Below are 19,710 nucleotides of genomic sequence, written 5' to 3'. Positions count from 1 at the left end.
CTTTTCTTAGACCTGTTCAATGCTTTGAGAAAACAGCGTTAGGCTTTTAATTGAAGGCTCATTGCCAAAATACATTTTAGCTTAGACAGGGTAGCTCACCAAAACAATGGGTACCCCCGAGTTCTCCTATAGCTACACTTGGGCGCCCTTTCAGTCTTCCCAGAACAGTCACGAACTTGCCTTCATCAGACCAGAAAAATCATCTTTAACATTTTACACACCCAAATTACCCGCACAGCATTAAGAACAAAAGAGAAACCACTGGATAGTTTAAATACAAAAGGAGTTTACATTTCATGTCAGACTCAAAGAAACCCTGTAAAGGGTTTCTGAAACCATAAATCTTTACAAGAGCAGCTGGTAGGTTTGAGCCATGCTCACCCTGTGGTTAGCAGCCCAAGTCCATCAAATACACTTACAGTAATGGGATCAAAAAACAGGTAAATCGTTATATTATAGCCTAAGTAGTAAGCAAAACACCTGTCTTCACGTTATTATTTGTATACCTAAACACTGTATGACTTAACATGTGATGGTATTGTCTTCAAAAGTAATTCTTTTGAATGCTATTATAGTCCCTTGTTTTATCATTGAAGCTTTTTAAATGATCTGGGTCATACTTTCAGAAATTTCCAAATGCCATATTTTCTTATTTCAATTTTCAATAATAACTCTCAGAAAGCAGTTATAAAACAAGCAGAAGAAATACGAAGACACAAAATGACTAAGCATTTTTTATTCTTCATTAGTAAAATAACATCACTTACATGATTTTTTTTCCACATGTACTTCATCTACAGAGACCCTTTTATTTTTATTGTGAATTGTTGCAGGGAAAGTTTGCATCTCATATTATAAACTGTGCATTCAACAGTTCCAACCACTCATTAACACCCCCCTCCATACAGAGCCCCTTGGTGCCCCGAGTTTGCCTGATGCGCTATGCATACCCTCTTTCTCATTGTTAGTAAATGGGGTTTGGGTTTCTGTTTACAGCTTATACTGATGTGAAATCGCAGGACCCTTCAAAAGGAGATGAACTTTCCAAGGAGGAATTACTTTATTTCAGTCAACTGCATGGTATATTTCTGTTTAAAAGTTTATCTGTATTGATAATTGATTTCATAGAGATCATCCTGGCTTAAAATTTTTCTTGACCTAATTATAATTAGTAAGATTGGGGTTAATTATACTTATTTTGTCCTACTGTTGCACTTTACACAGTATTAAGTTCCTGGTAAGTATTCCATAAATATTTGATTAGTCAAACTGCATTTTGGGGTCTTGATTTGTATACTTTCCTATTTGCTGAATAATCAAAAAAGAAAATGAAATTTTGTTTCTACTTATGTTTCAGGAATTTCTAAAACGTATCAGCAAGGCATTTTTCGCGTCTTGCTATAAAATATAATGAAGACAATAGAATCTTTGCTGATTGAGGGTCATAGTTATTCAGGCAGTGAATGTTCATTATAATTACTCTTGATATAAAAGCCAGGGATGAATCTGCCTTGAAGACGTAATTTGGAAGCGATATGAATTAGTTTTTATGCACTTTGCTTCAGTTTCATAAATATGTGATGTCTCTTGGAGGGATGAGGTCTGATGAATGTATATTTTTGGTTACTTTAGGTTAAAGTATTTGAACATGAAGTTTAAAGAGACTGTAGAAATCATCTAAGTCAAGACTCTAAATTTTATATATGTATAAAGGTACTGAGGTCCAGAGAGAAGTTACGGGTACAAAATTTCACAATGAGTTATTTCTAGAACCTTCTGCCTTTAAATGTGCTTCTTTCTTCTTTCTTTTTGATTTTTCCTTAGAGTAAAATAATGTGAGTCAATAAGAGGAAAATCAGAAAGGACAAGATACTATCCAGAATAAACACTATTTGGCATACTTCCTCCTAGGATATTTTTAATATAGATTTTTCCTCAGTGTTACTTTTACTGTGCCAGTCCTTAAGTCCTTCCACGCCTAATGCAGGAAGGTTAGATCAGCTAAAATAAGTTAGCTGACTCAAAGAAAGTAGCATGCACTTACAAGGAGTACTTATATATGAAATATTGTTTTACTTTCACCCGGTACTTATTAACTAGCTTACAAAATGCAATTGCCCTCTTTTCTTCTAGTTTCCAGGCCGGCAAATGAGAAGGAAGCAGAATCGGTAAAAAATAGCCCTGATAAAGGTACTGTGACCTAGGAATATCATGTAACTTAGGGTATTAAGCTAAGATTTTTGTAAATGAAATTAACTACACAAGAGGCACTGTGGATTCTTTTCAGGGCTATTTACTTGTTCTCTGCCAGTTTTCAGTTTCTTTGTGTTGGTTTAACAATTGTTACCTCTTTTGATAACTCTCAGAAACTAGATAACATGTAATAGTAAATGACCTACGTTCTTATTTTTTATTATTTTTGAATGATTTATTTTTAATTTCCAAACTAATAAATAGTACTGTCCTCATGTCCCTTGCTCAACACTGCCTTGAGGTAGATACTGAAAACAGAATGGTGATCCAAGAGAGTGCAGAAATGATCCAACAATATCACTAATATCACAGACAAGCAAAGGTTTGCTGAAGATCATTCACGAACATTTGCAGCAGTCCTTTCTACTCCTGTAAAGAGTCCCAGTCTCGGAAACTCACGGAGGCAGTTCTACCCTGTCTTCTAGGGGCACTATGAGTTGGCACCAACTTGATGGCAGTGAGTTTGGAATTTGGTTTTCAACAGGGAATTGACAGAATTTCAAGTGAGATTCAAGAAGAGAGTCTGGAATGAGGGACATCGTTTTGAATCTCAGATATATCTTGGCTGAAAGCAGAGAAAACTAGAAAGAAGTTTACCTGATTTGTATTGCTTGTCCAAAGTCATTCAACTGTCTGGATACTAATACATTATGGCTATTATTTCAAATAAGAATTCTGAAAATTCTGCTCTTGGAGAAACTATACTTAGACCAAGAGACACAGACATTCAAACAAAACAAAGAGCCATTGAGAGGTTTAAAATCAAGAACGTTATGCATCAGAGTTGTATCCTTTCACCATATTTACTCAATCTGGATGCTGAGTACATAATTCAAGAAGCTGGACTATATGAAGAAGAGCACAGCATTAGGATCACAGGAAGACGCATTAACCACCTGTGATATGTAGATGATATAAGGCATTTACTAATAGAAATCAAAGACTACAGCCTTCAGTATAGATTTCTTTTTTAATATCATTTTATTGGGGGCTCATATAGCTCTTACCACAATCCATACATCGATCCATTGTGTCAAGCAAATTTATACATATGTTGCCTTCATCATTTTTAAAACATTTTCTTTTTACTTGAGCCCTTAATATAAGCGCATCCCCCACCCTCCCAAATGAACTCTTGATAATTAATATTTTTAATTTCATGTCTTAAACCCATTTTTCTATAATCCATCCATCATTATGATCGGCTCCTCCTTTCTCCCCCCACCTTCCCCTTACCCTCCTGGTATCAATACTCTCATTATTGGTCCTGAAGGGTTTATCTGTCCTGGATTCCCTATGTTGTGAGCTCTTATCTGTACAAGTGTACATGGGCTAGCTCTGGTCCAGTCTGATTTGTAAGGTAGAATTGGGGTCATGATAGTGGGTGGGGAGGAGCATTAAAGAGCTAGAGAAAAATTGTATGTTTCATCAGTGCTATACTGCACCCTGACTGGCTCATCTCTTCCTTGTGACCCTTCTGTAAGGTAAGGGGACCAGGTAAAGTGGGACACCAGTGGGACACCATTGATAAAACTCATATCCTGGCAAAAAAGCCACATGACTGCCAAAAACCATATACCCTAGCTTGTCGTGCATTCTTTCCAAAAAATGGGATTTTTAAAAATACCACGGGACATGGAAAAATTGTTAAAAATCGGGATGTCTGGTCACCTTACTGTAAAGGGATGCCCAACTGTCTACAGATGGGCTTTGGGTCTCCACTCTGCACTCCCCCTCACTACATTGGTATGATTTTTTGTTCTGGGTTTTTGATACCTGGTACCTGATTTCATCTACAACTCATGAGTACACAGGCTGGTGTGCTTCTTCCATGTGGACATTATTGCTTCTCAGGTAGATGGTCTCTTGTTTATCCTCAAGCCTTTAAGACCCCAGATGCTATATCATTTGATAGCCGGGCACCATCATCTTTTTTCCCCACATTTGCTTATGTACTCATTTTATCTTCTACAATCCTATCATGAAGGTAAGCATCACAGAATGCCAGGTTTTTAGAACAAAATGTTCTTGTGTTGAGGGCATACTTGAGTAGAAGCCCAGTGTCCATCTGCTACCTTAATACTTAACATAAAAATATATATACCTGGTTCTATTTCCCTATTGCTAATATATAAATATATTAATATAGTTTCATATGTACATGCCTGTATTTAGACCTGTCTATATTCCCTTAGCCTCCTAGTTATTTCCTATATTTCTTTTTACTTTCCTCTTGTTTCACTATCATGTGCAGCTTTCATTCGGGTTTCAATAATTTCTCTCAGCTACCTTGCCCTTGATCAAGCCCCACCAGGCATCCTATACCCTCATTGCAATTGATTTTAAGTCACTTGTTGTTCCTTTGTCCCTGGGTTTGTTGACACCCTCCTTCCTTTCCTCCGCCTCCCCCTCTCCCAAACCCCCACCCCCTGGGCCCATTGGTCCCATTGTTTTCTCCTCCGGATTCTGTTTCCCACCTATCTTATCTACATAGACATTCAGAGCCAATAATAAGCACAGAAACAAGACAGAGCAAAACAAAACAGAATGACAAAAACAGAAAAGCCTTTAGGAGTGTTTTTGGGTCGAGTTTGATGGGGTGCCACACCGTGGCCCCAAAGTCTGTTTTTGTTATTCCCCGGAGACTTCATTGCTTTGCTCCCCTTGCTGTTTTGTTACACACCCTTAGTGTTTCACCGCAGTGTAGTGGGGTCATATCAGGCTCAATAACCACACTGTCTCCAGTGTAGTCTCCTGTAGTGCTATGGATCAGTGAGGGACATCATGTCTTGTGGTGGGGCCAGCCCTATGATCCTTCCTGTGTATTGGCTGCTCTGAGCAGGAGTATTTTCCTTGGGTCTTGGTGGGCCAGGATGTGTTCTACCCTCTCTCCTTCCCTCTTTGTTTGCTACTGTGATCTCTCATCAGATATGCCCTCTCCCTGAGCTGTAGCTTTGGTGCTGTCCTCTGAAGTTCATTCTTTGGGTGTGTGGGGGGAGGGGCATGTAATTGGGTTTGAGGCTAGCCCCACGGGCCTCTCTCTTGGTTCCCTGCTTCATGCTATTATGTTACATTCGTGACTTGGCACACTGGGTTGAAGTCTGGTCTCTTTCTCTCCTGTGGAGATATAAAGAACACCCACCCCTTGGGTGGGTTAGTACCCTATTCCCCCACTACGTACGTATGTCTTCTTTCTTTTTTTAAAAAAACAATTTATTAGGGGCTTGTATGTCTTCTTTTCCCTTTCTTTTCCCCTCCTTTTTTAGTTTGCTGCCATATGTTTCCCTGGATTGGTTGAGAACTGCTGGTTTGAAGGCATCTTTTAAGGAATGAGTGAATGTGTAGTGGTTTTTATTTTTTGAAAACGAGCTGCTGCAGGCCACAGTGGCATAGACATATTAAGAACACAATGTCGAAGCTCTTTTTAATGTCTCTGCATTAGAGCGTCTGCATGAAATTCGCACTGTCCAAGCATGGTGGGCTGCTGCAGTTTAAATACAGCCTTTGTCCTCAACTTCTCTCTGCTCGCAACTTTCCTAAAATAAGATTATTTGTCTAATTGGAGGTGGAGAACGTATTCTCAGAGCCAATGAATGAAAGAAAAGGTCAATCCAGATAATTGGCTGGATTTGAACAGAAATGGACTCAGTGAAATTTATTTCTATCCTAATTATTCTTTTTGAGATTTGAGGAAACTATACTGGGTTTAATATAAAATGGTGCTGTTCCCTTTCTTTAGGTAAAGGCAAAGTGGATATTCAAGCCTACCTAAGTCAGTGGCAGGAAGAGCTTTTCAAAAAGGAAGAGAACATTAAGAATTTGCCGAGAATGAATCAGGTATAGTATTTTCTTCTTTTTTTTTTAGGCATAGTATTTTAAGCAAGAAACTTCTAGGTTCTCATTTTGGGTATGAATCTAGGTGAACTCTGAAGTACCTAACATACTATTCTGAAAACAGTGAAATGATCCATGTATCATCGCTAACATGCACAGAAGAGTGGGAACCAGATTTAAGTATTTTTAAAATACTTAAATGCATCTTAATGTTTCAGTATAATTACACTGACAAAAACATTTATACCTATAAAAATTCATGATGATCTATAATTCAGTGCCTTCTCTTCCATAGAAGAGTAGGAAAATCTCACTCTTGGATATGATTATTCATTTCGTTAACATTTTTAATGCTTACTAGTTGTGCAAGCCCAAAAGTAGCTACAAACTTAGTAATATAGGTTCCTATGAGCTCCTTATTTGTGCCTGCTCAGGCAATACAAACAACTACATATGACATCATTCATCTCTTTGGGACACACTATCCAGTCAGAATGTAGTCTTATTTTTCAATTACATTGTGTTTTCCTTGGGTACTATGGATCCTTAACATATGACCAGAATGAGAAGTATCAAACAACTTAATGTTTCTCAATGGTCTTGGTAATTGAGAACTGAATATAAGTATTTTTAAATTAGTCAATATATTTATTTCCAGATTATTATGAATGAACAATACCACAGCCTAAGGAAGAAAATGAAATGTTAAATCAACATATATATTTTTAATAAAGTATACCCTGTACATGTATAGGTAAACTTTTCTTCTGAGGGGTTATTGACTTTTTGGTGTTAGGATCATTTTTTAATTGACAAAATATCTAAGGGCAATTAGCAGAAATACCATATTATATCAGTGCTTGGGTCCCAACTTAGTCTTTAGAGGAACATGCCCTTAGGTCATCATTGCACTATTAAATCGGTCTCAAAACAACTCTCTTCCTTTTAAATCGCCCCAGTTGAACTGCCCACTTTAAGCCATTTGTGGAGATTAGGTGGAACTCACTCTTCATTCTTGTAATAAGTTTGGTTAATGAGTGAATGAATGATTTACAGGTGGGGAAATATGGGACTGTGCCTAATTAAAATCCTGCTTAACATTGAAGTATGCCTACAGGTAAACTCTACAAGAATTTCTCATGATAAATATATTGTGCTGCCTACTATGAAACAGTAAGTGAGAAGACTTAAATGTCATTTTCTTCCTTGGTTCATGCTCATCTTTTTAGAACTAATTTATCTTGTGAGATTGATCACCAATTCTCAAGGCTTCTAGGGTGAAGATTATTATATGGTACAAACTTTATAGAGATTATTCACATCTATATTCTCTTTATATTGGGCAAATCTAATACTCAAATGTGATATTTCCAACTTGTGTCTTCTAGTCACAGTTTATTCAGTTTTCAAAGACCCTTTACAACTTATTCCATGGAGACCCCGAAGAAGAGTCATTATATCAAGCCATTGCTGTTGTAACTAGACTTTTACTCAAGATGGAAGAAGTTGGAAGGAAACTACATAGCCCTACGTCATCAGCCAAAGGATCCTCAGGGACTGTCTGTGGAGAACCCAGTGAGGGGACAACAGAAACCCACTTGCAAGAGATAAATCCCTCCTTACTTAAGGGGGAACCTCAGTGGTCATTCTCATTTGAACAGATTTTGGCATCCTTGTTGAATGAACCTGCTTTGGTGAAGTTTTTTGAGAAACCTATAGGTGTGAAAGCCAAGCTAGAAAATGCAAAGGCCTTTCAGTTAAGGTCTAGAACCAAGATGTAAATCTAACAGGAATTTCCTGTCATAGACAAGTTTAATCAGGGTTCATGAAGCTACCAGCTTGACTCCTGGGAGAATGGTTCCAGAGATTTTGCTTTAAGTTGTTGTCATTGTGTTTGTGGGCAAAAAAGGGAAGATACTCTGAAGTACAATGATGCTTTCCGCAAATTTTGATATTCTCAAATACAAATGTTCTTTTTATATTTCACAAGATTTGCAATGTCAGGAAAATATGTTCAATGTTACCACCAGAGGGCACCAGCTTAACACTTTTAGTAAGCGGATGCTCTTTGCATATAAATTTAGTGTTGATTTTCTAAAGATGGTGGTGTGGTTAAGTGTCAGCGATGGTGATATGTCATACAGATTAAATCATACTTCCAACCTGTCTCAGATCTGTGATAATGCATTAGAAAACTGGGCTGTGAGGTGGATATAGCTTTCTTTACCTGGAAAATTGCCATTGAGAGACCCCCGTTTTCAAGTCATCTGTCATTTAAAATATTGCTAATGTTTTTAAATTAATCTGATTTTGTCTTCTAATAAGTATTTTTAGTAGCTTCTGAGGGCTTCAGACGCTACTGGTGTCCACCTCTATCTCTGTTACTGATTTTGTTGTTTTTACAATCATTGTAAACAACATCATTGTTGATGTAAGAAAAATGTTGGATTTGGATGTAAGCTTTTTCAAAATGGTTAAGTAATGCTTTCATTAACTCTGTGTATCTCTCATTTACACTGAGAAATTCCTTTCTTCTGATCATTGCTTCTGTGCCATTTGTCTCAGAAGAGCTTGGGACTGCTTTGGTTCTGTGGTTCTAGCTTGAGACAGTAGATTCTCAACATTCCTGCTTTAAATTACCTAAAAAAGTAGATACACTTAAGACTGAACTTTTGTGTTAGTCTGGCAAGTTCATAAAATATACTTGTGTGTAGTGATTGTCAAGGTGATGTATAGAATTGCCAGCATTTAGCTTCAAAGTTTTGACTCTCTAATTTCGATATGTGATCTCTATGTACTTGATGCTGCCTGTAGCTTGTATTCAGTCACTGCAATGACAATCCACTTAAAGAGATAATGGGCTTTCAAAGCAATCAAACAAACAAACCAACCAAAAAAGAAAGCAATCCACATTCGCCCTATCTTCTCTGCTATCTCTGACAAGAGCAATTCATCAATCAATCATATAAATCAAACTCATCTATTGGAATTCTATTTCTTCACAAAATACATTGGCTTTAAGCCCTTAGACTTTTCTAAATATGAAACCATGAACGGGCAAACATCCCTCAGAGTGACCCAAGAAGTCTGCCTTCCTGCAAAGGAATCTGTACAGTCAGCCTGTGATGAGAGTTCCCTGTGAACAAGGCCTAAAACAGGCTTTGTCACCCTAGAGTCAGCTTATGGCAGAGAGTTTCAAGAATTTTCAAGTTGACCCTCTAAACATTTCATAAATTGGGCATCACAAAACACTTTCTCCATGTGTTCAAAACGATGTGGTCAACCTTGTCTTCTCAAAGACCTTGCTACGTAAAGGGGTACTTAGGACACAAACATCTACTCATCGTCTCAAAAATGATTTACTGAAACATATCTAATTTTCACACCTTAGTTAATAGTTTATGCGCAAAGGAGAAAAATCTTGCTCATCTATAATGCAATGATACCACAGTAGCTCCGGAAAGACACAAAGCTCTATGTGTACATATAAAGGCACTAGTATGCACACTTTGTTGACTATTTTGTTAACTCTATCTGCAAAACAAGAAAATTTCTTAAGAATATATGTTACTAATATTTGATATTTATTTTAAAGTCAGAATATTGAAGATTACTGAGTATTGTATTTTAGCCTAGATCAATTTAAATTTAATACTTAAGAGATTTTATGGATAAAAAAGGATTATATGTGTAACTTAATAAGGCAAGCAATTTTATTTTCTGAGTCTGCCAGAGAAACAAATTTTCTAGTTATTGTTTGTTAAAATAAATGAGTGGTTCATAATGTTGAAAATCTTACACAGTTGTGTCAAACTGAACCAGTGTATTATAACTTATAAATTACATGAAATGTTATAAGGTGGCTTTATCTGTCTTTATACAAATAAATATTGTAAATCCATTATGTTACACATGAAAAAAATGGTTTATTTAAATGCATTACTGTTATTTACTGTGATGCCTTTTTTATTTACATGTAACCCAGATATCAATTGATAACTTTTCTTCCTGTGTCAGCTTGGATTCCATTTCTGAGGACAGTATTCACGCTAATTTGTTTCGTTAGGAAAGAATTTATTACTGCATGCCAAAAGCCTGAGTCCCTGAGTGGTGCAAATGTTTAGCACACTCAGTTGCTAACGGAAAGGCAAGAGATGTGTACTTATCTGGTCCTAGAGGCATATAGATGGCAGTGAGTTCGGTTTGTGTTTCTGGGGAGGCACCTTGGAGAAAGGCCTGGTGATCTGTTTCTGCAAAAGCAGCTGTTGAGAACTCTATCGAGCACAGTACTCCAAGATTCAGCAAGAATCAGAAGAGACACAGTAGCCACTGGATTATTTTCTTATTTAATTTGAGTTACAGATTTACTAGGTGGGGCTGACTCTAAATTGACCTTTCAAGAACAATTTCCAAACCATATCACAAAATTGGGCCACGGAAGGAGCTGCCAACCCTTGTACAGTCAGGAAACTACTGTTTCCACTACCCTAATGAGGCCAATACTCTAGGCATCACTACAACCTACTCTAGTTTATACATTTATACCAGCAAACTAGCAGCCACGCATCCTGCCTTTCAGACACTCGCAAGCTAGTGCACTAAATTGTAATAGGACAACCAGACATAGTCATCACTATTTTTAACAGCAGAAATGACAGAAGCACTGCCTGTGCCTCTCTTCTGTCCTTCAAGTTTCAGGTGGACGCATCTGGGTCTATATTGTAGACATAGAATCCTAGTTGCAGGGGAATCTGGGAAATGTCTTTTTAGCTTTCCAACCTCTGCAGAAGAGGAGCCCTGGTGGTGTAGTGGTTATGAGTTGAGCTCTGACCAAAAAGGTCACTAGTTTGAAACTACCAGTCACTCCCCAGGAGAAAGACAAAATTCACAGGGACAGTTCTACCCTTCACATATACCCCAAAACAGATTATCATTATAACCGTCTGAGCTGATCTCTCTGCCTTGAATCTAACTGGCCCAGCAGAACCCCTCTGGAACCATTGTTTTGATTGGGCCTATTTTTAGAAGATACCCTAACAAGAATCCACTCACTTCTAAATCTACCACCTTGGGATTCTCACAGTAGGGTGTTTCAGCTTTAAATCCAAAGGAGTATTTCAATTCCTTTAGTCTGCAACACTGTATTTACGGTAAGATCTGGTTCCCTTAGTGGAGTTTCCAAATTATGTAATTCTGATGCAGTCAATGAAGAATGCTAGACACCTCAAAGAGACAAAACCTAAAATCCAAGTACTCTATAGCACACAGCCAGGGTCAAGAAATGCATGATTGGAATTATATATCTGTATCAGCTCCCAATAAAATGGAAAAAAAGTATATGATTTACAAGATAATACTGGGTGAATTTGCCCAGTTGGAGTCTATATAACTAATGTTAAGCATTTTCCCCAAGGACAGGATGTTCCTCCTTGGTTTAACCACCAAAAGAAGTGAAATCACCTCAAAGACAGACATGTCCCTCCCTCCTCTGACCATAGTTTCCCAAGGAAATTTACTGATCACCATTATAGGAGTGTCTTAATTTGGGGTGGCAGGGATTGCTTGGTCCTGTCCCTCTGCACCACTAAATCAAAAACTGACCCCAGCTGAGGCAAGGCCTCTTTTAAAGAAGTAGTTTTTAAGATGTACAAATAAGGTAATAGTAAATGGACTGTGAACATTAAAATAGACATTCCACCAGGTTGTTTGAGAGACTGGGTTAAATGCTTACTTGACTGGGAAACAGAGTCATGTTTTTGTCTTGGTGTTTGTAATTTGTCCTTATAGTAATGGTCTCATATAATATTTGCCCTTTTGTAACGTCCTGAATGAGGTGGTCATCAATCAACATTTCACATTTTTGAAATGAGAAACCCACTCATACACTTGAGTTTTTCCCATAGCGCTGTCCTGGAAAGCTGTGTTCAGCATCACAACAGTCCTGTGGTATTTTTCCTGAGAAGGAAACAAAATTTCAAAGTCTCACACGGTTCTCTTAAATCAGCCATCACAAAAAATGAAGTTTGAGCGAAACTGCTTTTATGAAAAACTTTACTGTGACCAGAGAGAACCTTCCCAGGGGATGCCACTAGGTGCACTAACTGAACAATATGTTAAAATGCTTGCCTACTGGGGGAAAATATGTACTATGAAATCTCTGCCCAGCGCAGTTAGGTTTTTTGGGTACCCCCTTGTATATCCTGCGACATTGCCAAATCTCATTTGTTTCTAATAATTTTTTTGATGAGTTGGGTTTTCTGCATATAAAATCGTCATGTGCAAATAGTGACAGTTCCACTTTTTTGCTCATTTGGAATCTTTTGATTTCTTCTTGTTGTCTAATAGTTCTGCTTAAGAATTCCAGTACAATGTTGAATAAGAATGGAGACGGTACCCTTGTCTGGTTCCACTCTAAAGGGTAAATGCTTTCAGTTTTTCCTGTTATGTGAGATGTTGGTCATTGGTTTTATTATTATTATTAAATGATTATTGTTTTCTTTTATAATTCTTAACTTGCTGAGCATTCCACTACACCACTGTTGATGTCATCTATGATATCATGAGGGTGGCTCCCATTAACATTGCAGTCCACAGACTGGGAAGTCCCCAGGGTCTCTAATAGTTCAGAGCGTTCTCTGACCAAAGATCGTTGCCGCATCTGATAGGCAATGCTGACGATCTCGTTGAAAGTGCCATCCCCACTATGCTTAATGTTTTTCTGCTTCTTTCTATCCGTGGGCGGTTCCTTGAGGGCTTTGATGATGAAGGCAGAGACAGAAAGTATCACTTCAATCTGGGCTTGTCTTTCCTGAATAGTCAAAACCACAGTAATCCTTAAGCCCTTCTAGTCACCGGTTGCCTTAACAATATCATCACGAACCTTCTCTGGAGACAAACCCAGGGGGCCGATATTGGGGCCAGCGCAGACTGACGTGGCACCGACTTCCCCACGAGTGCACCACAGGTTGTCAGGTCCATTCTCCTCATTTACGCATGGGGAAGCAGAGGCCCAGAAAGAGTTAAAGACACTCGACCAGGACCACACCGCACCCTGACACAGCACCGGAAGCTCCTAGAAGGCCTCTAAAAACCCAAGAGTCAATAAACTGACATGGGGGGGCCAGTGCGGCAGGAGCCTCAGGCCAGAGGGGCTGTGGTGAGGAGGGATACTCCATCCAGAAGCCCTGGCCACACCTAGAGTACCCACCAACTTTGATCTCCATGGAGTGGAACTTGGGTGGCACTGCAGCAGCAGCTAGTGTCCGATGAACCCAGATGCAGGACGACCATAGAAAGTAGCACTGAACCCTCCTCCCAGCCGAAAGCCAAAAGCAGCCATTGATTTTTTGCATATGGACTTTATTATGTTGAGAAATATCCCTTCTATTCTTATTTGGTTGAGTGCTTTTATCATAAATGAATGTCAGATATTGTCAAATGCCTTTACTGTATCAATATGATAATGTGGTTCTTAATATTTTGTTTTCTTTATGTGGTGATTGTTTTTCTAATGTTGAACCATCCTTGTATAGAGTATGAATCGCTTTGATCATGGTGCATTTTTGTAGTATATTGTTGGACTCTATTGGCCAAAATATTGTTCAGAGTGTTCGTGTCTATGTTCATAATGGACATTGATCTGTAGTTTTCTATTTTTCTGGTGTCTTTGCCTAGTTTTGGTATCAGACTTATGATGGCTTCATAAAAGAAGTTTGGGAGTTTGCTGTCCCTTCCATATTCTGGAACAATCTGTGTATAATTGGTGACAGCTCTTCTCTAAATACTTGGTAGAATTCTCCTGTGAAGCCATTTGGTCTTAGTTGGAAACTTTTTAATGATCTACTCTATTTCATCTTTTGTTACAGGTGTGTTGAGGTTTTCTATATCAGCTTTGTTAATGTTGGTAGATGGTGTATTTCTGGAAATTTGTCCATTCAAACTTTTCATTCTTTTCATTCATTTTGGTTCTTTTGTAGGGTCAGCCTTTCATCTCTAATTCTAAATATTTGTACCCTAGCCTTCTTTCCTTTGCTGTTTGCCAGTGCTGTCAATTTTTTTAATTCTTTCAAAGAAAACACATTTTTTGCTGTTGAGGCTTTCCTGTTTTCTGTTTTTTCTGTTCTAATCTTTATGATTTCTTTTTTTTTATTGCTCGAAGGTTATTTTGTTTCTCAGGTTCTAGTTGTTGAAGTTACTATGCTAAAGTACTGATTCTGGTCTTTTTGTGTTTGTTTGGGGTTGTTTTTTTGGGGGGGATATGTTGTATTATTTTAGTCATTCTTTGGCAGGAGTTTTCTAATTTCTTCCCTTATTTATTTAGGCATTTTTATGGAGTAGGTTGTTCAGTTTCCAAGCAATTGGTTTTTTTATCCTTGTTCTTTCTGTTGTTGATATCTACCTTCAGAGTGTTATAGTGTCAAAATGGGTTATAGAATCTCAATATTTTAAAATATATTAAAGCTTGCTTTGTGGCCTAACATGGTCTATTCTTGCTGTTTGGAGGAGTTCCATATATGTCTACATATGTTTAGGAGGTCAAGTTGTAGGCAGCATATTGTTGGATCTTGTTTTTGATTCCAATCTGCTGTTCTCTGTCTCTTGAATGCTGCATTTAGTCCATTGACATTTAGTGTCTTATATGTGTGGGTTTGTTGCTGTCATTTTGATCTGTGTTGTGTGTGTGTGTGCACACACGTGGTTTTATTGGTTTCTTTGTTCCTCCTCTATTTCTGTGTTGTTTTGCATTCTGTTTTCACTGTATTGATTTCTGGGCATTGTTGACTTTTATGTTGCTCTTAGCTTTGTCTGTTGTTGTTAATTCTCTGTCCAAAGCATTCCCATTAGTATTTTTTGCAATGCTGGTCTTGGGTTTACATATTCCTTTAACTATTCTTTGTCTCCAAATAACCTGATTCTCTTTCATATATCCTTATAATGCCTAGTGCGATGTTTTTGTAACATTTAATTAAAATGTATCTGGTACCGAAATTATAAAGTTTTGGGAGCTGACAAAGATGTCACCGAAATCGTCACACTTTCCTAGTACAAATGCATATCAATAGTCATGCATTTTAGCGGCAAAATGCTTGAATAGTGGCACAGGTTCTGACCGATGGTGCGTTTGAGATTAAGTGGTCGTTTGTGTTCAATGCATTTTACGATAATTTTGAATTTAGTGAAGTTTTAGTGTAGATATTTTTTGTCTATGTTCATAAAACTGTAGTTTTATGTCAAAGGTGTAATACTCATAAAGAAACATATTCATTATATATTTCCGCTTTTTCTAAATGTAACGAATTCATTACATTTGTCTTTTGAATCAACAGTGACAAAAATTAGCACAGCATGGATTGTGATTTGTTTTTGGAAAACGGTGAATTTATGACCTAGATGGAAGCGGTACAGACTCAGACAAGGAACCAGTTGCTAAAATAGATGAAATTGGTAAATAAAATGTGTATTATATTTTTAAATTATGATTTTACCATATAAAAATTTAATTATATTGCTATTCAAACACTTTCACCATTACCCTGAAGTCACAGAGGAAGATGCAAAAGTATAAATTGCAATAGTGCACCAGTATTTTTCTGCAGTAAATGCAAAGTTCATCTTTGTATCACAAAAGAAAAATTGTTTTGCTCAATTTCACATGAGATAAAATTATAAACAAATAAGTTTCATATTATATTTCATAAATAAAATAAGTTTCAGTTTTGTGTTTAATAATAAAATAAGGTGAAAAATAATATAGAAATTAAGGTGCATTTTTTATTCTTATATTGTAAATCCATGGACGAATGTGACAATTTGGTTACATTTTTAAAACATTGCCAATTTTATATTTTTAAATATATTTTGGTTGTTATATATATTGATAACTATGAAAGTACAGAATAAAAACAAAACCTTTTTTTCCTGAAATTAAAAATGCAAGCGTTATAGGGATATGAGCTAGAGTATTGCTGGATAAAGGATTATTGGTTGGCAATTTTTTTTTTTTAGGATTTTATATATGTCACTGCATTGTTTTCTTGCTTCCATGTTTTCTGCTGAGAAACCTGAGCTTTTTCTTCCTGGCTTTCCTTTGTAGATGACTGTTCTTTTTTCCCTATTTTTTTTTCAGGATTCCCTTTTTCCTTGATGTCAGAGAATTTGAGTACAATATGTCACAATGTTTTTCTTTTGGGGATTATCCTGTTTGAGATTCGCTCAGCTTCTTTTACAGTCATTTATTCTTCCTTTATGATGTTTTGGAAGTTCTACATCATGATTCTTGAATTATTTTTCTGTAGATTATTTGTTTCCTTCTTGCTCCAGGATCATAATGAGACATAGACTGTTCCTCTTTATGGTATCCCGCATCATTCCCAGGATTTCTTCAGATTCTTTCACTTTGGGGGGAGTTGATTAATCTCTCTAGAGTTGTTTAAAAGATTTATCTTCAAAGTCAGTAATTTGTTTATCTTTTTCTTCGATTCTATTACTCAACTCATTTACCGTGTTGCTTAATTTTGTTATATTATTGTTTCTTTTCTGGAGTTATATATGGTGTAGATACCATTTATTGAAGGTATTTAAACACCATTCTTCTGAACCCCACTTCTTAAACTCCAAGAGCCTCTTCTTTCAGAGTAATCCTTTTGGTCTGGGTGCTGTTCAGTTGTTTGTGGCTGCTTTTTCTTGATTGTGTGTGTGTGTGTGTGTGTGTGTGTGTGTGTACTGTGATTGAGTGCTATTTCTGTGGCATTGTGGTGCAGATATTAGTTTTGTTTGTACTGCTGAGCCATGTGGAGGGAGTTGACTTTTGCTGGGCTGCTGGAATGGTCAGAACATTCCTTGACTGGAAGTAGGGACTGCCAAGGCCTTTTAATGGGTTGATAGAATGTCCATGACCTTCCTTGCTCTGGCTCTCAGGCATGGCCACTCCCTTATTTTCCATGATGAGGAACACCCAGGATCTTCCTTGCCGAGTAGCTGGGATGACTGTGGCCTTCCTTCCTGGGAGATGGGAACGACCTGGGCCTTCCTCACCTGGAGGCCTGGATGGCCAGGGCTTTCCTTGTTGGATCACAGTGGGTGGTCAGTGCCTACCTTGCTGGGATGTTCCTTGATGGTGGATGGCCAAGGCCTTCCTTGACATGTCTTAGGTATTCCTAGGGGAAAGAGAAGCCTACCTTGTAAGGGGGCAAGGATGCTCAGGGCTTTTCTTTCTGGGTTGTTGGGATGGCTGAGGAGGCAGGGAAAAGCAGGGCCATTCCTTGATGGGTGATGGTTGGGGACTTCAACTTTGCACTTTTGTGTACTGATTTCTGTAAGCATTTTAAAAGTTTCAGTAATTTCAATCCTGTTTATCTCTTTGTAATCCTACTAGCTTTGCTCTGGTTTCAGCTATGATATCTCCAAATGCCTATGATTGTCTTGAATTCACAAAAATAAATATAAGCATTGCAGACCCCTACAATTATTATTCTTACCTTCTACACGGATAGTAATAACAACATTTTCTTTCCTACTAACTTCTCATGTGGCCATCAATGGAGTGGAAAGTTACACCAAAAGTACATGATACATTCCACAAAGACTTGTACCTATCCAACCTTCCCTTTCAAGAAAACAAAGAAAAACAAACTCTCCTACCTTTGATCATTTTTATTTTTTCACATTAATATTTATGGCATCATATGAATATTGCATTGAAAGCCAAATCATTTTTCTCTTATGCCCAGGACTCTGCCTTTGTTTTACATTTTTATGTTTCAGAAAATATTTTGGTCAGTTGGAATTTCTCATACCAGTTTTAGTGTTATTCTTGTGCCTGTGGCAATTTTTTATGGATATTTGTAAGTCTTTCCACCATTAAAAACTTTTTTGAAGACTGCCCAAAGCCTTTTTGTAATTTAAAGAGTATAACTCCTTGAAGTGGTTTCCAGAAAAAAATAAATTAATCCCTTTTCCTAATATGCTGAATGCAGTCTGAATGGCATAATATGCTTGTTTTTCTCAAATGTGCAGACAGCCCATTTTTGGAAGAAATACCATGAATTACCATGAGCTGCTGATTTTGTAAGCCATTGCCAATGGCAACTACCAAATGTCACTACTTCCAGCAATTCATGTAAAACTGCGACTCATCCACAGCTTCATGTGCACAGCCCCCTTAGACAACTTCTTCCAGTTGATCAGAAAATAGGGTGGGCAGAGAAAGAAAATGGAATTATTTCAGGTACCTCTACGAGTGAAGCCATGAGCTTTAGCTTTTCTAGCAAATTGTGCCTTCTGTGCCAGTTCTCCAAGGACTTCTTCCAGAAATTACTGAGGTTTGTGTCTACATATTGAAAGGCAGAACTATGATGCTGAAGTTCCTTTTGTTCTGCTCATTAAAATACAACTTATAAAAAAACTTTTCATTGTGAATTGGGTGGATGTTTACAGCAAGGATCATCAGTTTTACACTTAACCAATCACCCCTGTTTTGTGTCATGCCTCTGATTGCAATCCCTTCCATGTAACATTACCTATCCCGCTTCTTCCCTGTGTGTCTTTTGTTGTTTCCTTCTTTTTCCTTAACCCTTCTGAATTTTGTCTGGGGGTAAATGTTGCGCTTTAGAGAAGCTTTTCTCCATTTTCAGAGTGACTATCTCATTTGAACTTCATTGCCAAGAAACCTATGTAGTTGATAGACTACCTAGAGTACTCTCAATTTAGAGGTGAGGGAACTAAATGACTTGTTGAAGACATATATATTTTTAACATTTATTTATATTCAAAACACTTATATTAGTACATAATCCACATACCATACTAGCCAATAGTTCAGTCATATCAGAAAGAGTTATACAATCATTGCCACAATCATTTTTGGAAAATTTTATTCTTTTAAAAAATTATTGGGGGCTCGTACAACTCTTATCACAATCCATACATACATCTGTTGTCAAGCACATTTGCATAGTTGTTGCCATCATCATTCTCAAAACATTTTATTTCTACTTGAGCTTGGTATCAGCTGCTCATTTTTCCCCATCCCTCCCCCATCCACCCTCCCTTACGAACTCTTGATAAAGTCCGTTATTATTTTTTTCATGTCTTACACTGACTGATTTCTCCCTTCACCCACTTTTCTGTTGTCTATCCCCCAGGGAGGGGGTTATATATAATTCATAGTGATTGGTTCCCCCATCCTTCCCTACCTTACCCTTACCCTCCTGGTATCACTACTCTCATGATTGGCCCTGAGGGGTTTATCTGTCCTAGATTCCCTGTGTTTTCATCTCTTATCTGTACCAATGTACATCCTTTAGTCTAGCTGGATTTGTAAAGTAGAATTGGGATCATGATTGGGGGTGGGGGAGGAAGCATTAAAGAACTAGAACAGTGGTTCGCAACCTGTGGTTCACAAACCCTTTGGGGGTCCAATGACCCTTTCACGGGTCACCCAATTCATAACAGTAGCCAAATTATAGTTATGAAGTAGCAATGATAATAATTTCATGGTTGGGAGGGTCACCACAACATGAGGAACTGTATTAAAGGGTCATGGCATTAAGAAGGTTGAGAACCACTGAACAAGAGGAAAGTTATATGTTTAAATATGCTATACTGCACCCTGACTGGCTCATC

General features: G+C 37.6%; 2 protein-coding genes across 3 annotated transcripts in view; one reads left to right on the top strand and one right to left on the bottom strand.

Moving 5' to 3' along the window:
* Positions 1-11,781, top strand: part of TBC1D8B (TBC1 domain family member 8B) — an 87,234-nt gene extending 75,453 nt beyond the window's left edge. The window contains exons 18-21 of one of the 2 annotated variants that reach the window (XM_075539428.1): positions 997-1,080; positions 2,134-2,190; positions 5,993-6,090; positions 7,476-11,781. In XM_075539428.1, the coding sequence (XP_075395543.1) occupies positions 997-1,080; positions 2,134-2,190; positions 5,993-6,090; positions 7,476-7,868 (632 nt within the window). In that variant the 3' untranslated portion in view covers positions 7,869-11,781. The remainder of the gene's footprint in view (positions 1-996; positions 1,081-2,133; positions 2,191-5,992; positions 6,091-7,475) is intronic. The other variant, XM_075539429.1, reaches the window with a different exon arrangement.
* An 814-nt stretch (positions 11,782-12,595) lies between these two features.
* The window catches only part of RIPPLY1 (ripply transcriptional repressor 1), a 31,864-nt gene continuing 24,749 nt past the window's right edge, over positions 12,596-19,710 (bottom strand). The window contains exon 6 of the mRNA XM_075538444.1: positions 12,596-12,895. Coding sequence (XP_075394559.1) covers positions 12,596-12,895 — 300 coding nt within the window. The remainder of the gene's footprint in view (positions 12,896-19,710) is intronic.

The sequence above is a fragment of the Tenrec ecaudatus genome, chromosome X (assembly GCF_050624435.1).
Source record: "Tenrec ecaudatus isolate mTenEca1 chromosome X, mTenEca1.hap1, whole genome shotgun sequence".
NCBI lineage: Eukaryota > Metazoa > Chordata > Mammalia > Afrosoricida > Tenrecidae > Tenrec > Tenrec ecaudatus.
This window is presented reverse-complemented; position numbering and strand designations above follow the sequence as displayed.